This window comes from Protopterus annectens, chromosome 10.part0, assembly GCF_019279795.1.
Source record: "Protopterus annectens isolate FY-2018-M chromosome 10.part0, PAN1.0, whole genome shotgun sequence".
In the NCBI taxonomy this organism is placed as follows: domain Eukaryota; kingdom Metazoa; phylum Chordata; order Ceratodontiformes; family Protopteridae; genus Protopterus; species Protopterus annectens.
Genome location: NC_056744.1, coordinates 1694843835 through 1694868529, shown reverse-complemented (window position 1 = coordinate 1694868529; position 24695 = coordinate 1694843835). Strand labels below are relative to the sequence as shown.

Genomic DNA, 24695 nt, shown 5'->3' with positions numbered 1-24695 from the left:
TTTTACCTTATTTACCAATTCTCTATAAAACGTTATTGAGTCATCAATAAATTGTTTATTTTCTACTTTTCCTGTATGTTTATATGTGCATCTTCTAAGTGTTTCTGCCTGCTCTGAGATTTTTAGTTTATTTCCAATAGTGCATGACAGATTCTGGTCTGTTCTAATACTGCAAATTGCTTTTATCACATACAAGTGTTTTTGTTGATCTGTTCCCTCTTCTATACTCTTCTAACAGTGACACTTGTCTTAGTTGCTTTATAGTTTTCTCTATTATATAGTTCCATGATAGTATTTGAGTCCACCCTTTTCTCTCCCTCACTGCCCTGTGTTCTTATGGTAGAACTTTATCAGTTACTAATTTAGCTGCACAGTAATATATCCTGTTTACTTCAGTTATTTTGCATAAATCTCTATGGACAGTCCTAATTACTGTGTTCATTTATCAAACGTTTGACTTTTTGGGCTTTCTTCTGCAGTCTATTTATTTCATTGATCTTAATATGTCTATGTCTATTATGTCAAGCAACTCTTCTCTTAGCTCCTTATTTTCTAAACTGAGGGCAAATTTGTTGTTTTCCATGTCCTGCGGGCATTCTATAGAAAGTTCTAGTGCATCTTCCTGTGGAACATTCTCTTCAATTTCATCCTGTGCCATCCCTTGCTCTTTCATATGGGAACTCATTGGTCTATCTCTCCTCAACATTAATTGCATCAGAGTTTCCACAGTTTCCTGTTCCTTCCCTTGCTGTCCAGCTTCAAGTGAATGTTTATACTGGTTTGCTGTGGAAGGCTCCAACATATCTTCATATGGCACCTGACCAATTGCTTCCCCAGTCAACTGAATTCCCCTTAATTTTGAAGTCCCTTGCACTATCCTGTCTTGGTGCTTTCTGAATTAGATTTTCTGCACTGAATCTTTCACTTCAGAGGTACTCCATAACCTCAGTTTCTATTTCTTTAACTTCTCCATTGCTAACCTCCTTTTCTACTTTTCCTCTTTGTCATCTTGTTTTCTGTATTGTAAAGTTTTCTATGTCTGGATTCCTTTGTCTGTATTTATCTTCAAATATCTTTGGTGCTGCTCTTTTTGTATCGATCAGTTTGACTTTCTCTCACGATTTTAATGAAGTATTTTGGGTTTCTAATATCATGACAGGAAAGGACCCCATTTCTAAGTCGAAGTATGATTAAAGTTCATGAAATTGGTATTGTTTCACTCTTTGATGTTAGTCAAAAGTGCTCTTCACAGCACCTGCAATGTGCACTGTAATGACTCCTGCAATTCATATAGTGTTACATGAATTGGTAACATATCTAAATACGATTGAAAATTATTTTTTTATAAGACTAGTTGCTCCTACTACTACTATTGGAACTGTCTGGGTATCTTTCTTACACATGGCTCTCGTAACTGCCTGCAGATCGAGGTATTTTATGACTTTGTCTCTCTCTGTATGCAAGACACTGTAGTCACTAGGTGTGGCGATTTCAATGATCAATGCTACTTTTGTCTTCTTTTCTTGGACCACTATATCCAGTTTTCTAGCATCTATCTTTTGGACTGTTAGTATTGGGTGATCCCATGTGATATAAACTTCATCATTTTCTATGATTCTCTATGGCTCATGTTTCCAGTGTTTTTCAGCCACTTTGATAACCTAATGTTTGCACAATCTCCAGTGTAACAATCTCACCACATTATGCCTTTCAGTATACAGTCCCTCTGCCATTAGAGAGTTGCAACTAGCAATAAGGTATGTGACTGTTTCCAATTCAGTTCCACAAAACCTACATATGTCTGTTTCTCCCACATGTTCAATGGACTTAGTAAATCAGCCTGTACGTAGCCCACTATCTTGGGCTGCCAATATTAACCTTTCATTTCTTGATGTAAATTCACCTCTCCTTAACAATTCCTGTGTTCATTCTTGATCAATTCTCTCCCCTGTGTGAGTCCTTTCATGTATTACTATAACCCCCCATTGTCTGAAACACATTGCATTCATGACATTTATTACGGTCTCTCCCCACTGTAAACTATCAGATGAATTCTAAGGGTACTAGTTGTTGTGAAACCCTTGCTGCATTCAGGATATTTATATGGTCTCTCCCTTTTTTAATTTCATGAAATAGTTTTGGTTACTAATACCATAACGGGAATGGACCCCATTCTTAAGTCAAAGTATTATTAAAGTTCATGAAATTAGTATTGTTTCACTCTTTGATGTCAGCCAAAACTGCTCTTTGCAGCACTCGCATCATGTCAAAAAATGACTCCTCCTGCAGTTTGTATGGCGTTACATGTACTGGTAACATATCTAAATATGACTGTAGACTCTTTTATAAGACCCGTTATTCGTACTACTACTGGAACTATCTGACGATCCTTCCACACTGCTCTCATTTCTGCTTGCAAATCCTGATATTTTATAACTTTGTGTCTCTCTGTAAACAGGACTGTAGTCACTGGGTGTGGTGATTTCAATGATCAATGCTATTTTTTTCTTCTTTTCTTGGACCATGATATCTGGTTTTCTAGCATCTATCTTTTGAAACATTGGTAATGGATGATCCCATGTGATGTATACTTCATTTTCTGTGATGCTTTGTGATAACGACTCCAGTGTTTTTCAGCCACTTCAATACCATAATGTTTGCAAATCCCCAGTGCAGCAGTCTTGGCACATTATTATGTCATTCAGTATACAGTCCTTTTGCCATTAGTATGTCACAACCAGCAATGAGGTGTGCGACCGTTTCCAATTCGGTTTTGCAAAACCTACATTTGTCTTGTTTCTCCCACATGTTCAATGGACTTTGTAAACCAGCATGGATGTAGACCACTATCTTGGGCCACCAATATTAACCTTTCATCTCTTGTTTTGAATTCATCTATCCTTAACCATTCCTGCATTCTTTCCTGATCAACATGAGGTTCTTCCAGAAGTTTTCTATACTTGAAACTATAGTTATGTATTTTCCACGTCTTGCCTTTTCATCTGGTCATCAACCTTATATTCTTTCTTTTGTTTTTTGACACATTCAGTTGCTGCCTTATTTTTATCTACTTCTGGTTTGATTTCCATTCCTGCTTGATGCTGATAATGCTTCTGTTAGGTTAAGCAGAGAAGTCATCTTAGATTTATTCTCCTCATGTTTCCAAACTTTCACTATATTTGGGTCTCATGAGGTCAGCAGATATGTGTGGAGTCCCACGATTGCAGCTCTATACATGTAATCAATTTCAAGGAGGCGCTTCCCCCCTTTAGAATGGGGGATATATAATCTTGTTATTCACTGATTTTTATAGATCATTTGATGAGCATGAAGCATCATTCTTGTTTTAATATCTAATCTATCCAACACATTTTGGGGCCAATCAATCACTCCCAAAACTTTAAGTTAGGACAGGAAGAACAGATTGGTCTATAGCTTGGATTTTGTTCCTAGATCTCAAAGCTGTTTTCAGGATTCATTCAAGTCTTCTAAAGTATTCCTTACTAAGTTTTATTCGCATTTGTTCATGTTTTATTGCTGATCCTTCATCAATTTCCAAATATTTATACACTTCATCTTGCTCACATTCTTTTATATCACAGTGTTGTCCCAAACTGATGTTTTCTTGGTGCTGCAGTTTTCCTGCTTTAAAGGTTGGTTTTGCACATTTATCAAGACCACACGGCATTCAAATATCATCTGAAAAAGTGTTGACAACCTGCAGCTGTGCTTTCAGTTCTTCATCTGATGAGCTATACAGTTTTAAATCATCAACAAGAAGGAGAAGATGAAAAGTCTTTAGACTTATCTGTTTTTTAGGAGCCAAATTATAGACATGGCCTATAGCAATGGTGACAGAGAGTCACCCTGGAATATCTCCCTTTGAATTTGTATCCCTGGGATAATAATTTGCCCTTTATCATGGCTTAATTGCAAAGTGGTCTACCACTGTTTCATTGTCACTGTAATATAGTTAATCAGTGTAGGTTATATCTTATACACTTTTAAGCACTCTTTTATCCATGAATGTGGGATACTATCAATTTTTTTGTAGTCAATCCATGCCAGACTTAGATTCTTCCCCTTTTTACATTTCTCCACTATGACTATTTATTGTCACTTTTATGGTCTCTCCCTACTGTGAACAGATGAATTCCAAGGGTGCTAGTTGTGAAAGCCTTGCTGCATTCAGGGCATTTCTATGGTCTCTCCTTCATGTGAGTCCTTTCATGTATTACAAAATCCCCCCTTTGAAACACATTGCATTCAGGAGCTTTACATGGTTTCTCCCCACTGTGAACTGACAGATGAGTTCTAAGGTTGCTAGTTGTTGTGAAATCCTTGCTACATTCAGGACTCACCCCGGTGTGAGTCCTTTCATGTATTACTAGATCCCATCTTAATCTGAAACACTTATTGCATTCTGGACATTTATATGGTTTCTCCCCACTGTGAACTGACAGATGAGTTCTAAGGATGCTACTTGTTGTGAATCCCTTACTGCATTCAGGACATTTATATGGTCTCTCCCCACTGTGAACTGACAAATGAATTCTAAGGGCAGTAGTTGTTGTAAAACCCTTGCTGCATTCAGGATATTTATATGGTCTCTCCCTTTTTTAATTTCATGAAATAGTTTTGGTTACTAATACCATGACGGGAATGGACCCCATTCTTAAGTCAAAGTATTATTAAAGTTCATGAAATTAGTATTGTTTCACTCTTTGATGTCAGCCAAAACTGCTCTTTGCAGCACTCGCATCATGTCAAAAAATGACTCCTCCTGCAGTTTGTATGGCGTTACATGTACTGGTAACATATCTAAATATGACTGTAGATGCTTTTATAAGACCCGTTATTCGTACTACTACTGGAACTGTCTGACGATCCTTCCACACTGCTCTCATTTCTGCTTGCAAATCCTGATATTTTATAACTTTGTGTCTCTCTGTAAACAGGACTGTAGTCACTGGGTGTGGTGATTTCAATGATCAATGCTATTTTTTTCTTCTTTTCTTGGACCACAATATCTGGTTTTCTAGCATCTATCTTTTGAAACATTGGTAATGGATGATCCCATGTGATGTATACTTCATTTTCTGTGATGCTTTGTGATAACGATTCCAGTGTTTTTCAGCCACTTCAATACCATAATGTTTGCAAATCCCCAGTGCAGCAGTCTTGACACATTATTATGTCTTTCAGTATACAGTCTTTCGGCCATTAGTATTTCACAACCAGCAATGAGGTGTGCGACCGTTTCCAATTCGGTTTTGCAAAACCTACATTTGTCTTGTTTCTCCCACATGTTCAATGGACTTTGTAAACCAGCATGGATGTAGACCACTATCTTGGGCCACCAATATTAACCTTTCATCTCTTGGTTTGAATTCATCTATCCTTAACCATTCCTGCAGTCTTTCCTGATCAACATGAGGTTCTTCCAGAAGTTTTCTATACTTCAAACTATATTGATGTATTTTCCACGTCTTGCCTTTTCATCTGGTCCTCAACCTTATATTCTTTCTTTTGTTTTTTGACACATTCAGTTGCTGCCTTATTTTTATCTACTTCTGGTTTGATTTCCATTCCTGCTTGATGTTGATAATGCTTCTGTTAGGTTAAGCAGAGAAGTCATCTTAGATTTATTCTCCTCATGTTTCCAAACTTTCACTATATTTGGGTCTCATGAGGTCAGCAGATATGTGTGGAGTCCCATGATTGCAGCTCTATACATGTAATCAATTTCAAGGAGGCACTTCCCCTCTTTAGAATGGGGGATATATAATCTTGGTATGCACTGATTTTTATAGATCATTTGATGAGCATGAAGCATCATTCTTGTTTTAATATCTAATCTGTCCAACACATTTTGGGGCCAATCAATCACTCCCAAAACTTTAAGTTAGGACAGGAAGAACAGATTGGTCTATAGCTTGGATTTTGTTCCTAGATGTCAAAGCTGTTTTCAGGATTAATTTAAGTCTTCTAAAGTATTCCTTACTAAGTTTTATTCGCATTTGTTCATGTTTTATTGCTGATCCTTCATCAATTTCCAAGTATTTATGCACTTCCTCTTGCTCACATTCTTTTATATCACAGTGTTGTCCCAAACTGATGTTTTCTTGGTGCTGCAGTTTTCCTGCTTTAAAGGTTGGTTTTGTACATTTATCAAGACCAAACAACATTCAAATATCATCTGAAAAAGTTTTGACAACCTGCAGCTGTGCTTTCAGTTCTTCATCTTATGAGCTATACAGTTTTAAATCATCAACAAGAAGGAGAAGATGAAAAGTCTATAGACTTATCTGTTTTTTAGGAGCCAAATTATAGACATGGCCTATAGCAATGGTGACAGAGAGTCACCCTGGAATATCTCCCTTTGAATTTGTATCTCTGGGATAATAATTTGCCCTTTATCATGGCTTAATTGCAAAGTGGTCTACCACTGTTTCATTGTCACTGTAATATAGTTAATCAGTGTAGGTTATATCTTATACACTTTTAAGCACTCTTTTATCCATGAATGTGGGATACTATCAATTTTTTTTGTAGTCAATCCATGCCATACTTAGATTCTTCCCCTTTTTACATTTCTCCACTATGACTATTTATTGTCACTTTTATGGTCTCTCCCTACTGTGAACAGATGAATTCTAAGGGTACTAGTTGTGAAAGCCTTGCTGCATTCAGGGCATTTCTATGGTCTCTCCTTCATGTGAGTCCTTTAATGTATTACAAGATCCACCCTTTATTTGAAACACATTGCATTCAGGAGCTTTACATGGTTTCTCCCTACTGTGAACTGACCGATGAGTTCTAAGGTTGCTAGATGTTGTGAATCCCTTACTGCATTCAAGACATTTATATGGTCTCTCCCCACTGTGAACTGACAGATGAGTTCTAAGGTTGCTATTTGTTGTGAAATCCTTGCTACATTCAGGACATTTATATGGTCTCTCCCCAGTGTGAGTCCTTTCATGTATTACTAGAGCCCATCTTAATCTGAAACACTTATTGCATTCAGGACATTTATATGGTTTCTCCCCACTGTGAACTGACAGATGAGTTCTAAGGATGCCATTTGTTGCAAATCCCTTACTGCATTCAGAACATTTATACTGTCTCTCCCCACTGTGAACTGACAAATGAATTCTAAGGGCAGTAGTTGTTGTGAAACCCTTGCTGCATTCAGGACATTTATATGGTCTGGCCCCCGTGTGAGTCCTTTCATGTTGTACTAGAGCAGTCTTTTGTCTGAAACACTTACTGCATTCAAGACATTTATATGGTCTCTCCCCCATGTGAGTCCTTTCATGTATTACTAGAGACCCCCTTTGTCTGAAACACTTATTGCATTCAGGACATTTATATGGTTTCTCCCCACTGTGAACTGATAGATGATTTCTAAGGTGACTAGCTGTTGTGAAACCCTTACTGCATTCAGGACATGTATATGGTCTCTCTCTCTCCCCCCCCCCATGTGAGTCCTTTCATGTTTTACTAGAGTACTGATTTGTCTGAAACACTTATTGCATTCAGGACATTTATATGGTCTCACCCCCATGTGTGTCCTTTCATGCTGTACCAGAGCACTACTTTGTCTGAAACACTTACTGCATTCAGGACATTTATATGGTCTGGCCCCAGTGTGAGTCCTTTCATGTTGTATTAGAGCAGTCTTTTGTCTGAAACACTTATTACATTCAGTACATTTATATGGTCTCTCACCACTGTGAGTCATTTTAAGTTGTACTAGAGGAGTCCTTTGCTTGAAACACTTATTGCACTCAGGACATTTATATGGCTTCTTTTCTTTGTGAGCTCTCAGATGTACTAATGGAATCTGCTGTACTATAGAACTTTGGTCACATTCAAAGTTCATCTTACAGGTGTATCCTGAATGAAGCTGTGCTACAGGTATAAAAGGAGGCTTATTGGAGCTTTTCAGAGTTTGAATAGAGTGCTGCAGGTTCTCTGTAGGATAATGTAATAGAGATACTCCAAGTGATGGCTGCTTATTCCAGCAAATGCTCCATTCTCTGCCCCTATTGCCTACAAACAGATTAATTATTAGTACTTATTAACAATGATGAAATATACTTGCTTCATTTTAGTCAGAACAGCACACATGCCATTTTATCCATTTTATCCATTTTAAATATCATGGATGTAAAAGTAGCCGACTCCAAATCCAGCTCCAGACAAGTGACAAGTGGAGTACCTCAGGGTTCAGTCCTGGGGCCGCTCTTGTTTGGCATCTACTTCTCTGAAGTACAGGTCAACACTAAGGGACTCTGGCTAACAAAGTTTGCAGATGACTGCAAACTGGGAGCCATTATTGAATCCCCAAATGATGTGGATACTCTACAAAAGGGCCTTACAGAAACAGATGCTTGGTGCCAGAGCAATGGGCTCAAGCTCAATGCCAAGAAATGTATTGTTATCCCTTTGGAAAAAACATGTATCCATGAATTACCATATAGGTGGCAGTACACTAAACACAGAAAGTGTGATAAGAGACTCAGGGACACAGGTGGACAGTGGTCTCACCTTCGATAACCACATCGCCACAACAGTCAGGAAATCCTTCTATGTGGCACACCTCATCACGAAGGGCTTTTCATCCAGAAAAAGGAGGTCATTGTCCCACTGTACTCATCCCTCATTAGACCCATTATAGAATACAACGCCCCATTTGGTATGTACCTCTCAAGACATCTGCAACAACTGGAAAGGCCTCAGAAATACCTCACTAAAAGAATCACACGCCTAAAGCAGATGCCCTACGCTGACCACCTTAAAAACTCCAGCTATACTCTGTCGCATATCGTCTACTCAGAGGCGATCTCTGCTTAACATACAAGGCCATGTCAAACCCAGAGCTGTTGGACATGCTACACTTAAAGAAATCCCAATCCCTCAGAGCTACACGCCCAGGGATCTAAACCTTGTCATCACAATAAACAAAACATGCTGGAGGGATAGGTTCCTGACCCAGAGACTCCCCAGACTCTGGAATAGATTGCCCATACATGTCAAGCAGAGTGCCTCTTTGGACCTCTTCAAGAGGAACCTTGATGATTGGATGGGAGAAAGGAAATTCACCCCAGGGATCACGTCAGTTGCCCTGCTAGACAGGGGTCCAGGAAAGTAAATAATGTGGGAAGAAATAGCCAGGGAATTGTTATGGCTAGGCTTGTATAGGCCCTAGGGCTGATAGCCTAGTACCAACCTATGAACCTATGAACCTATGAACCTATTTATTTTCCATTTTTAACGTTAACATTTTCTGCTGCTATTAACATGATAAAAAGAGCAAAAACAATTCAGGCTAAATTTATGAGAAGTTAGTCTTCTATGAACAGCTTTAAGAGGTACAAAACAGTACAGAACGAACAAAATAATTTACAAAAATCAATAGTTTTGAATACATAACATACCATCCATCAATCAATCATATCTACAGGCATACCTCTCCACTTTTCCTTACTAATATTTATTAAGGTCATACAGTAGCTGTACTGTAACTTTGACTCCCATAACACTGTTCAATCTTTTCATGCAAACCTATTTATACTATGACATTTAAATGTAACATTCTACACTTCCTTGGAAGGCTGAAAGTGGTCGTTTCAGATTAGCACCGATTGACAAAGTTCAAAAAATAAAAAAATAAACTGGCAAAATGTGTGTCACATGATCAAATAGAATTATTAGGTGAATGTCATTAAATTGTTTTTAACAATTTACTCTTACTTTGTGACCTTCATTGTGAGCTGCATTGAGCTCCATTCAGCTTCCAACTTGGAGAGTTTAATCAGCCACTAGGTAGGAACATACTCTACTAATTGCACAAGTTCCTTACTCCCTCTGTATACAAACAGGTGAGCTTCAGAGTCTAAGGTTAAAACTATTCCAAAACAAACCTTTAGTTCAGTCCCAATTCCCTTAGCTGTACTCATCCTTAAAGAGCTTGCTGGCAGCACTTGGTTTCTGTAAGCTGAACAGCTCTAACATGGTGTATTGTCTTACTTACATTTGCTGGTTCCTGACTGTCATTTTTCTTATCTTTTTGGAATCCCACCTGCTGACATTGCTCTGCCCACTCTGGTTGCCCTTCAGGCTCACTCAACTGTGTTACCCTGCCCCCATATCCCACCTGTCCCCAATGATTCTACTCTTGAGCACTAGGCAGACACTCCCTCACTCTATGCATCCAGTTAGATGCACTTCCTGTCATCCTGTTTCCTCCTCAACACCTATAACATGCTCATAGGTTCATAGGTTCATAGGTTCATACTAGGCTATCTGCCCAAGGGCATTTATAAGCCTAGCCCATAGTTATGTGGCTTTCGCCACCCCTTTAGTTTGAATAAAAACTATGCCTATCATTTTTCTGTGCCTCTGTCAAGCAGTGACACTGAAGTAATCCCTGGGGTATATCTGCGATCTCCCATCCATTGGTCAAGATTCCTCTTGAACAAGGCCAGCGAGGTGCTCTGCCTCACATGTACCGGGATTTTGTTCCACAGCATAGGGAGTCTCTGGGTGATGAATCTGTCCCTCCAGCACGTTCTATTTATAACCGTGTCAAGGTTTAAGTCTCCCGCCCTTGTGGTTCTGAGGGATCTAGATTTTTGAGGTGAAGCATATTCATCAAATCTGGGTTTGACATGGCCTTATATGTCAGGCACAGGTCACCTCTGAGCAAGCGGTATGAGACTGAATAAAGCTGGAGTTCTTTCAGTCGGGCAGCATAAGACATATTTTTGAGACCCTTTATCCTTTTGGTGAGGAACTTTTGGGGCCTTTCAAGCTGCATCAGGTGTCTGGTCAGATACATTCCGAATGGGGCATTGTACTCAATCATAGGTCTAATGAGTGATGAGTACAGGGGGACGATGACCTCCCTTGATCTAGATGTGAATCCCTTCATGATCAGGTGGGCGATATAGAAGGTTTTCCTAACTACTTTAGCAACATGAGTGTCAAACGAAGACTACTGTCAACTTGGGTCCCCAGATCCCTGATGACTTTTTCTGTGCTCAGTGGATTGTCACCTATATGGTAGCTAGGGTAACCTTGTTTTTCCCGAAGGGTATGACTATGCATTTTTGGCGTTTAACTTCAGGCCATGGCTCTGGCACCAGTTATCCGTTTCTGTGAGGCCCTTCTGGAGGATATCTGTGTCAGATGTGTTTTCGACTATGGCGCCCAGTTTGCAGTCATCTGCAAACTTTGTCAGCCATAACCCTCCTGTGTTTGCTTGTACTTCAGAAAAGTAGATGCCGAACAAGAGTGGACCCAGGACTGAGCCCTGTGGGACAACACTTGTGACAGGCTTTGAGTCTGACATGGCTCCAGCAACTCTGACCCTGTGGGTTCTGTCGCTTAGCCAGTTTGCAACCCATCTTGTGATGTATGGGTTTACATTCAAGCTGATGAGTTTTTCGATGATACCTGAGTGGGGTATTGTGTCGAAGGCCTTTGCCAGGTCGAGGTAGGCTGTATGGACTGCCTTTCCCTCATCAATGGCCTTGGTGACTGTCTCGAAAAGTCAACCAAGTTTAAGAGGCAGGATCTGCCTTTGACAAAGCCAAACTGGGTTGGATCCAAAGTCTGCAAGTTCCCTATGTCTTTATTTATGAGTTCCATTATGATCCTCTCCATGGCTTTGCAGATAAGGCTTGTCAAGCTAATGGGGCAGTAATTTCCAGGGTCTGTGGAGGCACCGCCCTTATGAAGTGGGACCACAGTCGCCGTGCGCCACTCCTTGGTGCGTATCCTGAGGTGAGGCTAAGATTAAACAGCTGTCCTAACTGTGGGTTTAATTCCTCGTTGAGTTCATGAAGCACACAGCCGGGGACACCATCCGGTCCCATGGATGCTGTGTTTTTTGCCTTAGTGAGGGCAGTTCTCACCTGGGCGTTGGAGATGTTTGGGGGCTACAATCCTCTGGAATAGATATCTCTCCTTTGGGGAGGGGAGAAGTTAGCACTGAACCTGTCAGCCAGTATGTTAGCAATGTGTGTAGATTCAGTAATTTTCACATCATTTTGAACTAATTCTGAGCATATCTGGGAGTTTCCTCCTAGGTTTCTAACATAGCTAAAGAAGGCCTTATGATTGTCTTTAGAGTCCTTGGCGATTTTTCTCTCAAAATTTGCCTTGGATGATTTTATGAGAGCTCTTAGTTTTTACTTATAATGATCAAAGGTGTCTTACCTTTCAAGGATTTTGCTCTATCTTGTAGTAGCTTCCTCCTTTTGTTGTAGAGCTTGTTTATGGCTGGGGTCCACCAGACTGGACGCTTGCCTTTGGTACAGAGAGTCTTAGTTTTGTTTGGGATTGCCTGATCCATGCAGTCCTGTAGGTGCTGGTAGAAGGCATTTGTAAGTGATTCAGCGGTTTGAGTAATGTTTACCACTGGCTCAGGGGCCTTAAAGGAGACCACACTAGTTTTAGAAGTGTGAAATCGGCTTTTGAGAAGTTTTCACTGTGGTCTTTTTGTTTCAGGTGGGGCGGGATGAGGACCTCCAGCGAGATTAGTTTATGATCTGATCTCACCAGTGAGGGTATACTTCCGGTGTTGAACATTTTGATCCCATGTTCGTGATGATGAGATCAAGTATGTTTTCACCTCTTGTGGGGATGGTGACTAGTTGTTCCATGGCATTTGAGTTTATGAACTCCAGGAATCTTTGGGTTAGAGTGTTCGGGCTTGAGTAGTGTTCCCAGTCTATATTAGGGTAGTTGAAGTCACCTAGTATGATGGTGTTTGGAGATACATTTATCCTCCAATGTTTTCAGGAAGGCCATGTGAGGTTCCTGAGTTTGAGAGGGTGGCCTGTAACATGCTACAAATTGCAGAGCAGTCTTGCCTATGGTTAATTGCACCTGGATGGTCTCCGATGCATCGTGCGTTGCCACCAACCTTGAGGTGTGGGTGTCCTTTATGAATATGGACACCCCTCCTTTCTTGGTGTTGTCCGGATTTTGGGGCGGAACGTATGATATGAGGTGAAACCTGTTAGTGCTGGGGTGCTCTCAGGAGCCTTGAACCAGGTTTCTGTCACAGCACAGACATCGATGTTCTCCATATTGAGAAGGGCCTCGAGTGCGTGCATCTTGAGATTGAGACTTCTGGCATTGAGCAGCATTACCCTTAGTTTTTTCCTTTTGGTGTTCTAGGGTGGTAGGTTTAGAATTTGAGCCTTGCCTAAAAGGCACTATGGGGTGGCAAGAGCCTTTGCCAATATCCGGAAGCCCAGGGTGACAGGTGCAAGCCGTCCCTTAAGCAGCGTGGCTTGTCCAGCATGTCATCCCAGGCAGACAGACATTGGATCCCCTTTGAATGACACCAGAATTTAAGCCAATTATTAAAGCTGATCATCTTATCCCTGTATTGTGGCATCATTCTAGGTGAAGGTAGGATACTGCTCAAGGTCAGGGTCATACCTGCCTGGGCTACATAATCAGAGAGCTCCTCGACGTCCCTTTTCATGTAGTCCAAGGAGGTGCGTCTCAGGTCGTTGACACCAGCGTGGACAATGACTGAGTCGTACTTGTACCTGCTGTTGAGAGACCTGAGTGCTTGCGTTATGTGGCGGATTCTAGCGCCCGACAGGCAGCTTACTGTGACCTTCTCCTTACTCAGTCTGGTGAGCGGGACGTCAGTGTGTCTGACTATGGAATCACCAATGACAAGTGTGTCTGGCATTTTGTTTGGCCTTAAGGGCTGTGACTGTTTGACACTCTGACTGTGTGGTCTATGTGTTGCATGTGTTGGGTCGTGAGGTGGTAGTTGTTTGGGTGTCTGCTTTGGTGGCCTCTGCTGTTTTGGTAAATTTTGATCAGAGCCTCCGAGTATGTCTTTGTGTGAGTATGTGTATGATTTGAAGTTGTGATGGTACCATGTGTGACTGGGTATGTATTGTGTGTGGTTGCCTTCTCCTCCTGTCTGGTCTTGCCAGTCCTATGTTGAGAGAGCTCAGCCTCCAGTTTGGCCGTATAGTTGCATCTCTCGCATGTATTTGTGTTTTGTGGGAGAAGGAGAGGATTGTTCTGTGTACATGAGGCAATTGTAACATTGCCTCAATATTCCCAGGTTCACCAGTTGAGCTGGAGAGGACACTAGCAACTGATCCTCGACATACTAGAAGTAGTAGATAAAGAACTTTCAAAGGACTCCGGGGAAGTGGGTTTTGGGCTGGTGGGGTACTATCTATAATAAGAGTGCTTTATCAAGGTGCAAGTACTGTAGGAGTAAGTGCTAGGCTTTACAGATAGAGAATAGTCTACTTGGGAATCAAGTAGAGATGAACTTTTCAGTTATAGGATATGCTGGTTAGATCAGCAGTACAGTTTAGCGTGTTTTATAGCAGGGGCTGAAGGGAGCTAGGAATTGGCCCAAAACGACCAATGGACTACTAGTTTCTGGCTGAAACTTCACCAAATCGGACAAAAGGCCGCTCAGTGCTTCCCACTCCCACTGGTAAGCAAAGAAACTTCCCTCCTTCCTAATAAGGCAATGGATCAGTAACAGGAACTAAAAACAAAGCCCAGGGATCAGCAACTCTGAAACTGGACTACTCTAGTTCAGTAAAGTGGGAAAAAGAGATTTTTTTGTTTTATTACAGAGATAAGGAAAGAAACAGACAGTAAATGCTATAAATGCTGTAAATCGGCTAGCACACTTTAGTGTGTAGCCTACAGAAACAATTTGCAACAATTAGTAACTTAAAGTGCAATAAACAGTGTAAAATGCAGAAATCACTTAAAGTAGCAGTAAAACAGGCGAAATGCAGTCGCTAGCTTAATAACAGTGGGAAAGCCACAAAAATACTTATATCTGGTAGAAAGTCACTCTTTTAGCTCTCTGCTGCTTGGATCACTCTGCAGGCCACCACGAGGATCTGTGCAGAGTTGGTACAAGCTGGAAAACACGTGTTTAGCGTGTTTTATAGCAGGGGCTGAAAGGAGCTAGGAATTGGCCCAAAACGACCAATAGACTACTAGTTTCTGGCTGAAACTTCACCAATTCGGACAAAAGGCTGCTCAGTGCTTCCCACTCCCACTGGTAAGCAAAGAAACTTCCCTCCTTCCTAATAAGGCAATGGATCAGTAACAGGAACTAAAAACAAAGCCCAGGGATCAGCAACTCTGAAACTGGACTACTCTAGTTCAGTAAGGTGGGAAAACAAGAGATTTTTTTTTTTTTTTTTTTTTTACAGAGACAAGGAAAAAAACAGACAGTAAATGCTATAAATGCTTTTAAGTGGCTAGCACACTTGAGTGTGTTAGCCTACAGGTAAAATTAAGCAACAAATAACTTTTTAAGAGTGCAAAACAGTTAATCAACACAAAAACAGTTTAAATAGAATGCAGAGCTGTATAAACAGGCTAAGATGCAGTCGCTAAGCAGTAAATATTCAAAAGCCAGAAAAAAATACTTAAATCAGTTATAGCAAATACAGTTATAACAAATGCTCTGAAATATACTGTATATTTCCAATATGTTTGAGAAGGACAGTCAGAACACAAGAAGGTTCAGGCGAAAAAGAAAAAAAGTTTTGTTTTACTTTTTGAAAAGGTAAAAAGGAGGAACAGAAGGCCTTATCAAATGTTCTCTCTGTATTAAGAAGAATGAGCTAATGACACTAGACTGGGAGGTGTGTCACAGTAGGGGCGGGCAACTGCAAAGCCACCAAGTATAACAGCAAGACACCAACAGGGAGGGAGGGTGGGACAAAATAGCCTAAGACAACAAGCTATGAAAGTTTTTAAACAGAAAAAGATTTCTGAAGATTCTGAATAGACAAAGTGCTTTATGTATATTAAATTATAAAAACAGTAATCTGTTAAAATAATCAAAAGATACTTATATTTTGTAGCTCAGTTGCGGTCAAACAACTTCTCCAGCCTGCACCAAAGACCAGAACAACAACTTTTTTTTTACAAGAACACAAAAGAACCAGCCCCCACTAGCCAAGAGATAATTACACAGAGTAAATGTTTCAGTTTATACAATAGCCTAAGACAACAAGCTATGAAAGTTTTTAAACAGAAAAAGATTTCTGAAGATTCTGAATAGACAAAGTGCTTTATATATATTAAATTATAAAAACAGTAATCTGTTAAAATAATCAAAAGATACTTATATTTTGTAGCTCAGTTGCGGTCAAACAACTTCTCCAGCCTGCACCAAAGCTTCATCTATCACTTCTTACGACAGACACTCCCTCACTCTATCCATCCAATTAGACACACTTCCTGTTATCCTGTTTCCTCCTCTTAGACCTATAACATGCTCGTGCTGCACCTATCACTTCTTACAACAGACACTCCCTCACTCTATCCATCCAATTAGATGCACTTCCTGTTATCCTGTTTCCTCCTCCTAGACCTATAACATGCTCGTGCTTCACCTACCACTTCTTACTGCACTCATATTACTATCTCACCTCACTACTTATCACCACAACTTAGATTTGGATACTAAGTTTAATACAGATAATTGTCAATTAGCTACTTTTTATTGTCTTCCTAAATTATATAAGGACGCATGTAATCCCCCTGGTCATCCTATTGTTGCAGCTACTCAGCATTTTTTACAAAATGTAGGAGAAGTCATACACAAGTACTTATTGCCATATGTAGAAACATTAGATTCTTATATTAAGAATTCTTTTGATTTTATTAATAAAATTTCACATATATATTGGACTCAAGATATGTTTTGGGTTACTGTGGACGTGGTTAGTTTGTACACCAATATTAATCATCAGTATGGGATGCAAGCTTTAAATTATTTTTTGGGTGACAGTCCGGTCTCCCATTACATATTAGATTTAATTCCTTTTTGTTTATTAAATAACTTCTTTAGTTTTAACGAAGTTATTTATCATCAATTGAAAGGAACTGCCATGGGGGCACCTTTTGCCCCCATGTACGCTAACATTTTTATGGCAAAGTTCGAAATAGATTACATTTATAATAATAATTTTGTACAGAATCATGTGATGTTATACTATCGTTATATTGATGATTTAATTTTCTTGTGTCATGGGGGTTATGAATTGGTATCTCATTTTGTTTCTGATCTCAATAATAATATATATGGTATTAAGTTTGATGGTTTACAAGTAGGAACAAAAATTAATTTTTTAGATATCACTTTAATGGGAAGAGAAGGTGACCACATCTTCACCTCCGTTCATCAAAAATTTGATGACAGGAATCAATATTTATTTGGAACTAGCTGTCACCCTCCACACACTATTGATTCTTTACCCTATGGGGAATTAGTTAGACTCTCTAGATTATGTAATGATTTTCAAGATTTAGAAGGACAGATTAATAAACTTATTCATGTATTTTTACATAGAGGGTACAAAATAGAATCCATTTTACAATCTATTAATAAATTAATAACAGCTACTAAATCACATGGGGTGCTAAGCACACATTTCAGACGAGATAAAGTGAAGCAGGATGACATTTATTTTGTTACAGTTTATAATTTGCCAAGTAAGAAAATTTGGAACCTAGTTAAATATTATTGGAATTTTTAACAAATGATAAGGTTTTGAGAAAATTGCTTCCTGTGAGTTCAAAAATTGCCTATAAAAGAGGACGAAACTTGGGAGATCTTCTTATTAGAGCTTATTATATAAGCCCTGTTGAGAAATTAGATTCCTCATTGACAGCTTTTGGTACTATACCTTGCCATACTTGCAATGTATGCCCCTATATTACATTAACTTTCAATAAAATAAATAATAAAATGTTTACACCTAATAAATTTCCTGTTGTACATCAGGGGTTATTTATTGTCTCAAATGCCCCTGCAATCTTTTTTATATAGGGGAAACCAAAAGGAAATTTAGGATTAGATTGCAGGAGCATATTAGAGACATAAGAAAAAGAACAACAGCAAGTTCAGTTGCTTTACATTTTTTAGAAATTCATAATAGTAACCCAGATGTACTTCAGGCTACCATTTTAGAGGAAATTTTTGTTAAAAAAGGTGATTATAAACTATTAAAAAATATGTTGTTGTATAAAGAATCTATTTTTATATTAAAATATAATACATTAGTACCTAATGGTTTAAATGTTGAAATTAATTGGAAATATTTATTATAAACGTATTTGTAATTTTGTATTTTCATTTTACTAGTATTGGTTCTGTGGAGTGAGTGGAGTCTCTTTAAATATTATGTTAGTTAATAGCTTAATTAATTAATTGATTTATTGTTTATTTGTATAAAAGGGAATGTTTTTTTACCATGAATCATGTGCTCATTGAAGGCTGTGGTGGCCGAGGCGCTAAGACATTTTTATGGAATAAAATTTGCTATCTGGGATCCTGGTTGTTTGTTCTTCTTTTTCAGTCTTTTTTAAGACTGTTTGGTGTTGATTTGTAACATTCTACACTTCCCTGGAAGGCTGAAAGTGGTCGTTTCAGATTAGCACCGATTGCCAAAGTTCAAAAAATAAAAAAATAAACTGGCAAAATATGTGTCACATGATCAAATAGAATTATTAGGTGAATGTCATTAAATTGTTTTTAACAATTTACTCTTACTTTGTGACCGTCATTGTGAGCTGCATTGAGCTCCATTCAGCTTCCAACTTGGAGAGTTTAATCAGCCACTAGGTAGGAACATACTCTACTAATTGTACAAGTTCCTTACTCCCTCTGTATACAAACAGGTGAGCTCCAGAGTCTAAGGTTAAAACTATTCCAAAACAAACCTTTAGTTCAGTCCCAATTCCCTTAGCTGTACTCATCCTTAAAGAGCTTGCTGGCAACACTTGGTTTCTGTAAGCTGAACAGACTGTATTGTCTTACTTACATTTGCTGGTTCCTGACTGTCATTTTTCTTTTCTTTTTGGAATCCCACCTGCTGAGGTTGCTCTGCCCACTCTGGTTGCCCTTCAGGCTCACTCAACTGTGTTACCCTGCCCCCATATCCCACCTGTCCCCAGTGCTTCTACTCTTGAGCACTAGGCAGACACTCCCGCACTCTATGCATCCAGTTAGATGCACTTCCTGTCATCCTGTTTCCTCCTCAACACCTATAACATGCTCATGCTTCACCTATCACTTCTTACGACAGACACTCCCTCACTCTATCCATCCAATTAGACGCACTTCCTGTTATCCTGTTTCCTCCTCTTAGACCTATAACATGCTCGTGCTGCACCTATCACTTCTTACGACAGACACACCCTCACTCTATCCATCCAATTAGATACACTTCCTGTTGTCCTGTTTCCTCCTCCTAGACCTATAACATTCTTGTGCTTCACCTACCACTTCTTACTGCACTCATATTACTATCTCACCTCACTACTTATCACCACAACACATTCCAGACACCCACTTTTCATCACACCACAAACCCATCTTACCACACTACTCCATGTACATATTTCAGTCCAACACTTGTCAACATTACTAGCCTCCAATATTTTATATTTAAATGAATGCCTACTCAAGATAGTCACTATACTCCTCAATTAATCAACAACGAGCTTATCAAATGATTGAAACTACTTACTAACATTGCCTCTAGGCCACTGCTTAGTGGTGACATCCACCCAAACCCTGACCACTCTCTGATAACACCAACCCATCTTAATCACGCTAGTCTCAACACCCCTACACATCCAATCATAAACAGAAAAAAAACAGACTTATTGCTAATGAACATTAATATTCAAAGTATAGCCAACAAATTGGACATCCTCCATGCCACTCTAGCTACATACTCCCCAGACATAGTCAATCACTGAAACATGGTTAAAACCAGGTGCAAAAGATAATGAAATACTACCCCCAGGTTACTTCATACTGTGGGTGGATAGACTCAACAAAATAGGAGGTGGAGTTGCTACCCACTTTAAAGACCATCTCACTTTAACTTTCCTTGAATGTAAAACCCCACAAATGGACAGAGCAGAAATCATCTATACTATAGTAATCATAAATTCAAGAAAAACACAATATACATGGCTGCTATATCCCACCTGGAAATAATGTCCCAGTTATGGAATGTCTATTGCAGTGGGCAAGTAGTACCCTTAGTCAGGAGACATTCATACTGGATGATTTTAATTTAGACTGGTTTACATGTGATACAGATCACCCCCATCCATCACATAAACTTTGATGCTTTTACACAAACTATTCAAGAACCTACCCGAATAGATAAAACTAGTAAAACACAATCCACCTTGAATTGGATATTATTAAATAACTCCTCTCACTCATTCCAGCCAGGTCGCCTTCCTGATGGTCTGAGCGACCGCCTACCCACATTTCTTATATGACAACACATATTCCCACCAAAACCTATGTTTAAATAACTCAGAAAAAAACATAACTTTAATCTTGACAACTTCCTAGTCAACTTACAAAGGTACAATTGAACTCCACTCAAATACCTTGACCTAGATGATGCAGTGAATCACTTTAATAAATCTTTCTTAGACATAAATGCACATGCCCGTGTTAGAACAGAGTAAAATCAAACTATGCCCCCTGGCTAAGCAGAGACACTAGGGCCCTAATGAAAACTAGAGATAAAGCCTGGGAACTATGGCATAAGACTAACACAGTAGCTTCTAAACAACAGTATCAAGAGCTTAAAAATAAGGCAAAAAAAAAAAAAAACAAAACAAAACAGGATAAAATAAATTTCTATCATAACATTCAAAACACATATCAAAAAAACCCTCAAAAATTCTGGCCGGCTATAAACCTAATCCTTCACCCAGGAAAATCTACTACACCAACACCAACATCCACAACAATTCCAATAGTAGAGCTACCATTTTTAACAAACATTTTACTGAATCTAAAATTGCTCTTTCCAAACAGCAAACTCCTACTCCTGATACCAAACCCGCCAAGTCTACAACAAGCAATGCCTCATTCTCTTTCTCAATATATAAAAAAAGTGCACTTCACAACATTGAATCGTTTTAATAAAAAGGACATACAAAAGAAAACTTTCGGACAACAGGTCCTTCCTCAGTGTTACAAAAGTTAAAAAAGACAACCATCTTTTAAATAATTTAAAATAAATCACATGACACAGCCCATCCTATCCAAAAAAGATATTAATCATGTTAAAAAAAAATTACATTGCAAACTATTACTTGTGCATTGTAGCCAAATTATATTCAAATGTAAAAACTTTTATTTTATTTCCTGCCACTTAGATCTTAATATTGGTTTAAGATGTAAGCAGCAGGAAATAAAACAAAAGTTTTTACATTTGAATACAATGTACAAGTAATAGTTTGCAATGTAAAATTTTTTAACTTGATTAATGTCTTTTTTGGATAGGATGGGCTGTGTCATGTGATTTATTTTAAATTATTTAAAAGATGGTTGTCTTTTTTAACTTTTGTAACACTGAGGAAGGACCTGTTGTTCAAAAGCTTTGTTTCATATGTGCTTTTTATTAAAACAATTCAACATTGTGAAGTGTGCTTTTTTATATTTTGGACTGTTTCTGCTTCTCTTCACTTTACCACTTTGCTCAACTTTCTCTACAAGTTTGGTGTTCTATTGGTTTGGTGGGCTTGTGGATGTTGGAAAGAGTCTTATAATGACACAGACTGCTGTATTACAGAATAGTTCCATGGGTCGGTCCCTGCATACTATACTATTATGGAAGAATCCGTTAATAAGCCAAACTGATGCAACAGCGAATGCAGGAGTGAGTGTTACTTATATAACATCTCAGAGAGATGCCTTTTGTTCCAAAGTTCAGACCCTGGAATGTAAGGTAAAGACTTTTAAGAAACTACAATGCCAGCACTTCAGTTTTCTTGCTTACTTGGACTTGGGTATTGTTCCAAGAGGTTTGCGTGTATTGAATATGCCCTCGTATGGCAATACCTCCTTAAAAAATGGCAGGAACTAAATATAAAGTTGGGGCTGAACTATATACTCCTAATGAAAGATTTTTTTTGCCAGTAAAGAGGATGAGCTACATACTGAAACTGAGACATTAGAGAAACAACTGTCTAGTTCTACATCATTTAATGAGTATGTTTCTCTATATGATGATATGTTAAGTAGGCTATGTGATTTCGACAAACTTGAAATGACTAAAAGAAAAATTACAATGCGACTTAAATGATTTTAGTAATGGCCAGATATTTTCCTGGCTGAAACTAACTGTTTATATGCATTCTGCTAACACTCAACAGACTAAACAGGGCTCTATGTATGAACTAGATATCTTTGATCCTGTATCCAACCAACAGCAGAGTGTAATGACTGAACCATCATTGGATGGTGAATCCACCTCTAACCAATCGCAGGACAGGAGAGATGTCATAATGACGTCACCTACAGTGGGTCGTTCTGGAGAGGGTTCCACCAAAGGAAAGAAGAAAGTTAATACAGGAACTGTATCTGAAGGTGATAATGTGGTGAATAAGTAATGGGGGGATAATTTAACCTCTTTTTTAGAGAAGAGCCAATGGGTAGTAATGAACCTATCAGAGCAGATCAATGTACAGAAACGGGACTTATCAAAAAAGCATTCTCAGTCTCGGGAAAGGTCCAGAAATGAGGAGAAGACACGGAGCACAGCGAACAAGCAATAGTAAGTGCTGACAGAACTACTGCTAGCTCTTTGGACATTGATGGAAATACTTATGGTTTTTCTGTTGTAAATTTTTCAAACTATACACCTTCAGATGCTATTTCCATACTATCGCGTGGCATTAAATTTATACCAGCTGGCATAGATAATATGGTGAATGCTGTCATGCTGTCACGGATTTAAAAGTTTTTGCATGCAGCTTGAATTTAAAGTGTATTTTTAAACATTCTAATACGTTTATACTGAGTCAGTGTAGAAGAACGAGTACATTTATACCTTTAAGTGACCCTGTTATAGCAGCATTTAATGATATCTGTGAAAAACACATTCGTAAACTTTATGAAAAGAATTCTAAGAAAATGTATAATTTAACAAATGAGGAATTTGATACCCTTAAAGCCTTGCAAAATAATGAAGATATAGTAATTAAAGAGGCAGTTAAGGGTGGTTGTATTGCACTAATGAATTTGTGTGATTATATTAGTGCAATGAATGATTTGGTATCTGATGTACAGGCCTTCAAATTGATTAATGACAAGGAAGTTAATGATATTAGTAAAATTAATATGTGTATATATGATCTGCAGTTGAATAATATTGATATAGATACCTTTAATTTTTTTACTGTAACATGTCCGACCATTCCGGTATTATATGGTTTGCCAAAAATTCACAAGTCCCCCCATAAACCACTGATGAGACCTATCATCTCTGGGATGGGATGGGCAACAGAGCCCTTGTCAGCTTATTTACCAAATGTTTTGAAAGTGTTTTTGAACTATGTGTCTACTTACATCAAGGATACTGGTGATTTTCTAACCAAACTTTATGAATGGTATAATTGTACCACAGAAAGAAAATTCATATTTGTAACATTAGACATAAAGTCACTCTTTACTGTCATCCCCAATAATTATGGGATTGACTGAGTAAGGGAAATTATTTGTGAATATGGTCAGTATACAGCAAGACAAACAGACACTTTCTGTGAACTTTTAGAATTAGTATTAGAAAACAATATATTTATTTTTAATAAGCAGATATACCACCAGACATCAGGGGTAGCGATGGGAACTGCAATAGCTAATATCTACGCTAACCTGACTGAGTAAATGGGAGGAGAAAAATGTGTATGGCGAGGATAATATTTATGCATCTAAATTCTATTTTACAAACGTTTTGTTGACATTTTTTTAATTTGGCAAGGTGACCAGGATGAACTAAAAAATGTTTTTATATATTTGAATCAAACTACTGTTTTTAAAGTCTGAAATGAACTATTTGGAAACTGAGATACATTTTTTAGATGTTAAATTGCAGTTAACTGAAAATGATTTGGATACTTGTATACATAAAAAGGATGTGCATGTGAACAAACATTTACATAAAAATTCTATGCATGTTCAGCACATTTTTAAAGGTATCACTAAAAGTCAGTAATTGCGGGCTAGTAGGTTGAATACTAGACCTGAAGTTTATATAAAACAGATGGAAGAAATGACAAGTGAATTTTTAATGAAAGGTTATAACCCTAAATAATTGGATTTAACTAGGAGTAAAGTGATGAGCCTGAGGGATGGAGAAGCTAAACCATATTTTTCAAATCATGAAAACAACAATTTGAAAGCACAACAGAAAAATGCTATCCAACCTCTAAGGTATTTAATGACCTATAGTAGGGCGAGTCAGTTAGTGGAGCGGATTATTAGAAGCAATTGGGACATTTAAAAAGCCATACCTGGTCATGAAAAATGGCTTAATTTATTTACATATAGGAATTGTGAGAGTTTGAAACAATGTTTGTGCTACAAGGACCTTGCTTTAAACAAGAAGAACCCTATTAGTTATAATAAGAAAGGAACTGCCCTTTCAAAAATTGCTCTTGATGTTTAAATATCTGTCAATCTAATGAGTTTATACATCCTGTTAGTAGGAGGAAGTTTACATTTAACTGCACTGTAACTTTTAACACCTCTTTTGTTGTATACCTAGCTACTCATCAACAATTTTCAGGATTTTATGTGGAAGTGAATACGCAGACAGTTACAGTACTAGTAT

General features: G+C 38.4%; 1 protein-coding gene across 1 annotated transcript in view; it reads right to left on the bottom strand.

Moving 5' to 3' along the window:
- Window positions 1-4199: 4199 nt before the first annotated feature.
- LOC122814435 (zinc finger protein 160-like) overlaps window positions 4200-24695 on the bottom strand; it is a 100709-nt gene continuing 80213 nt past the window's right edge. Inside the window, 3 exon segments of the mRNA XM_044087015.1 lie at window positions 4200-4554; window positions 6811-7475; window positions 7478-8055. Coding sequence (XP_043942950.1) covers window positions 4200-4554; window positions 6811-7475; window positions 7478-8055 — 1598 coding nt within the window.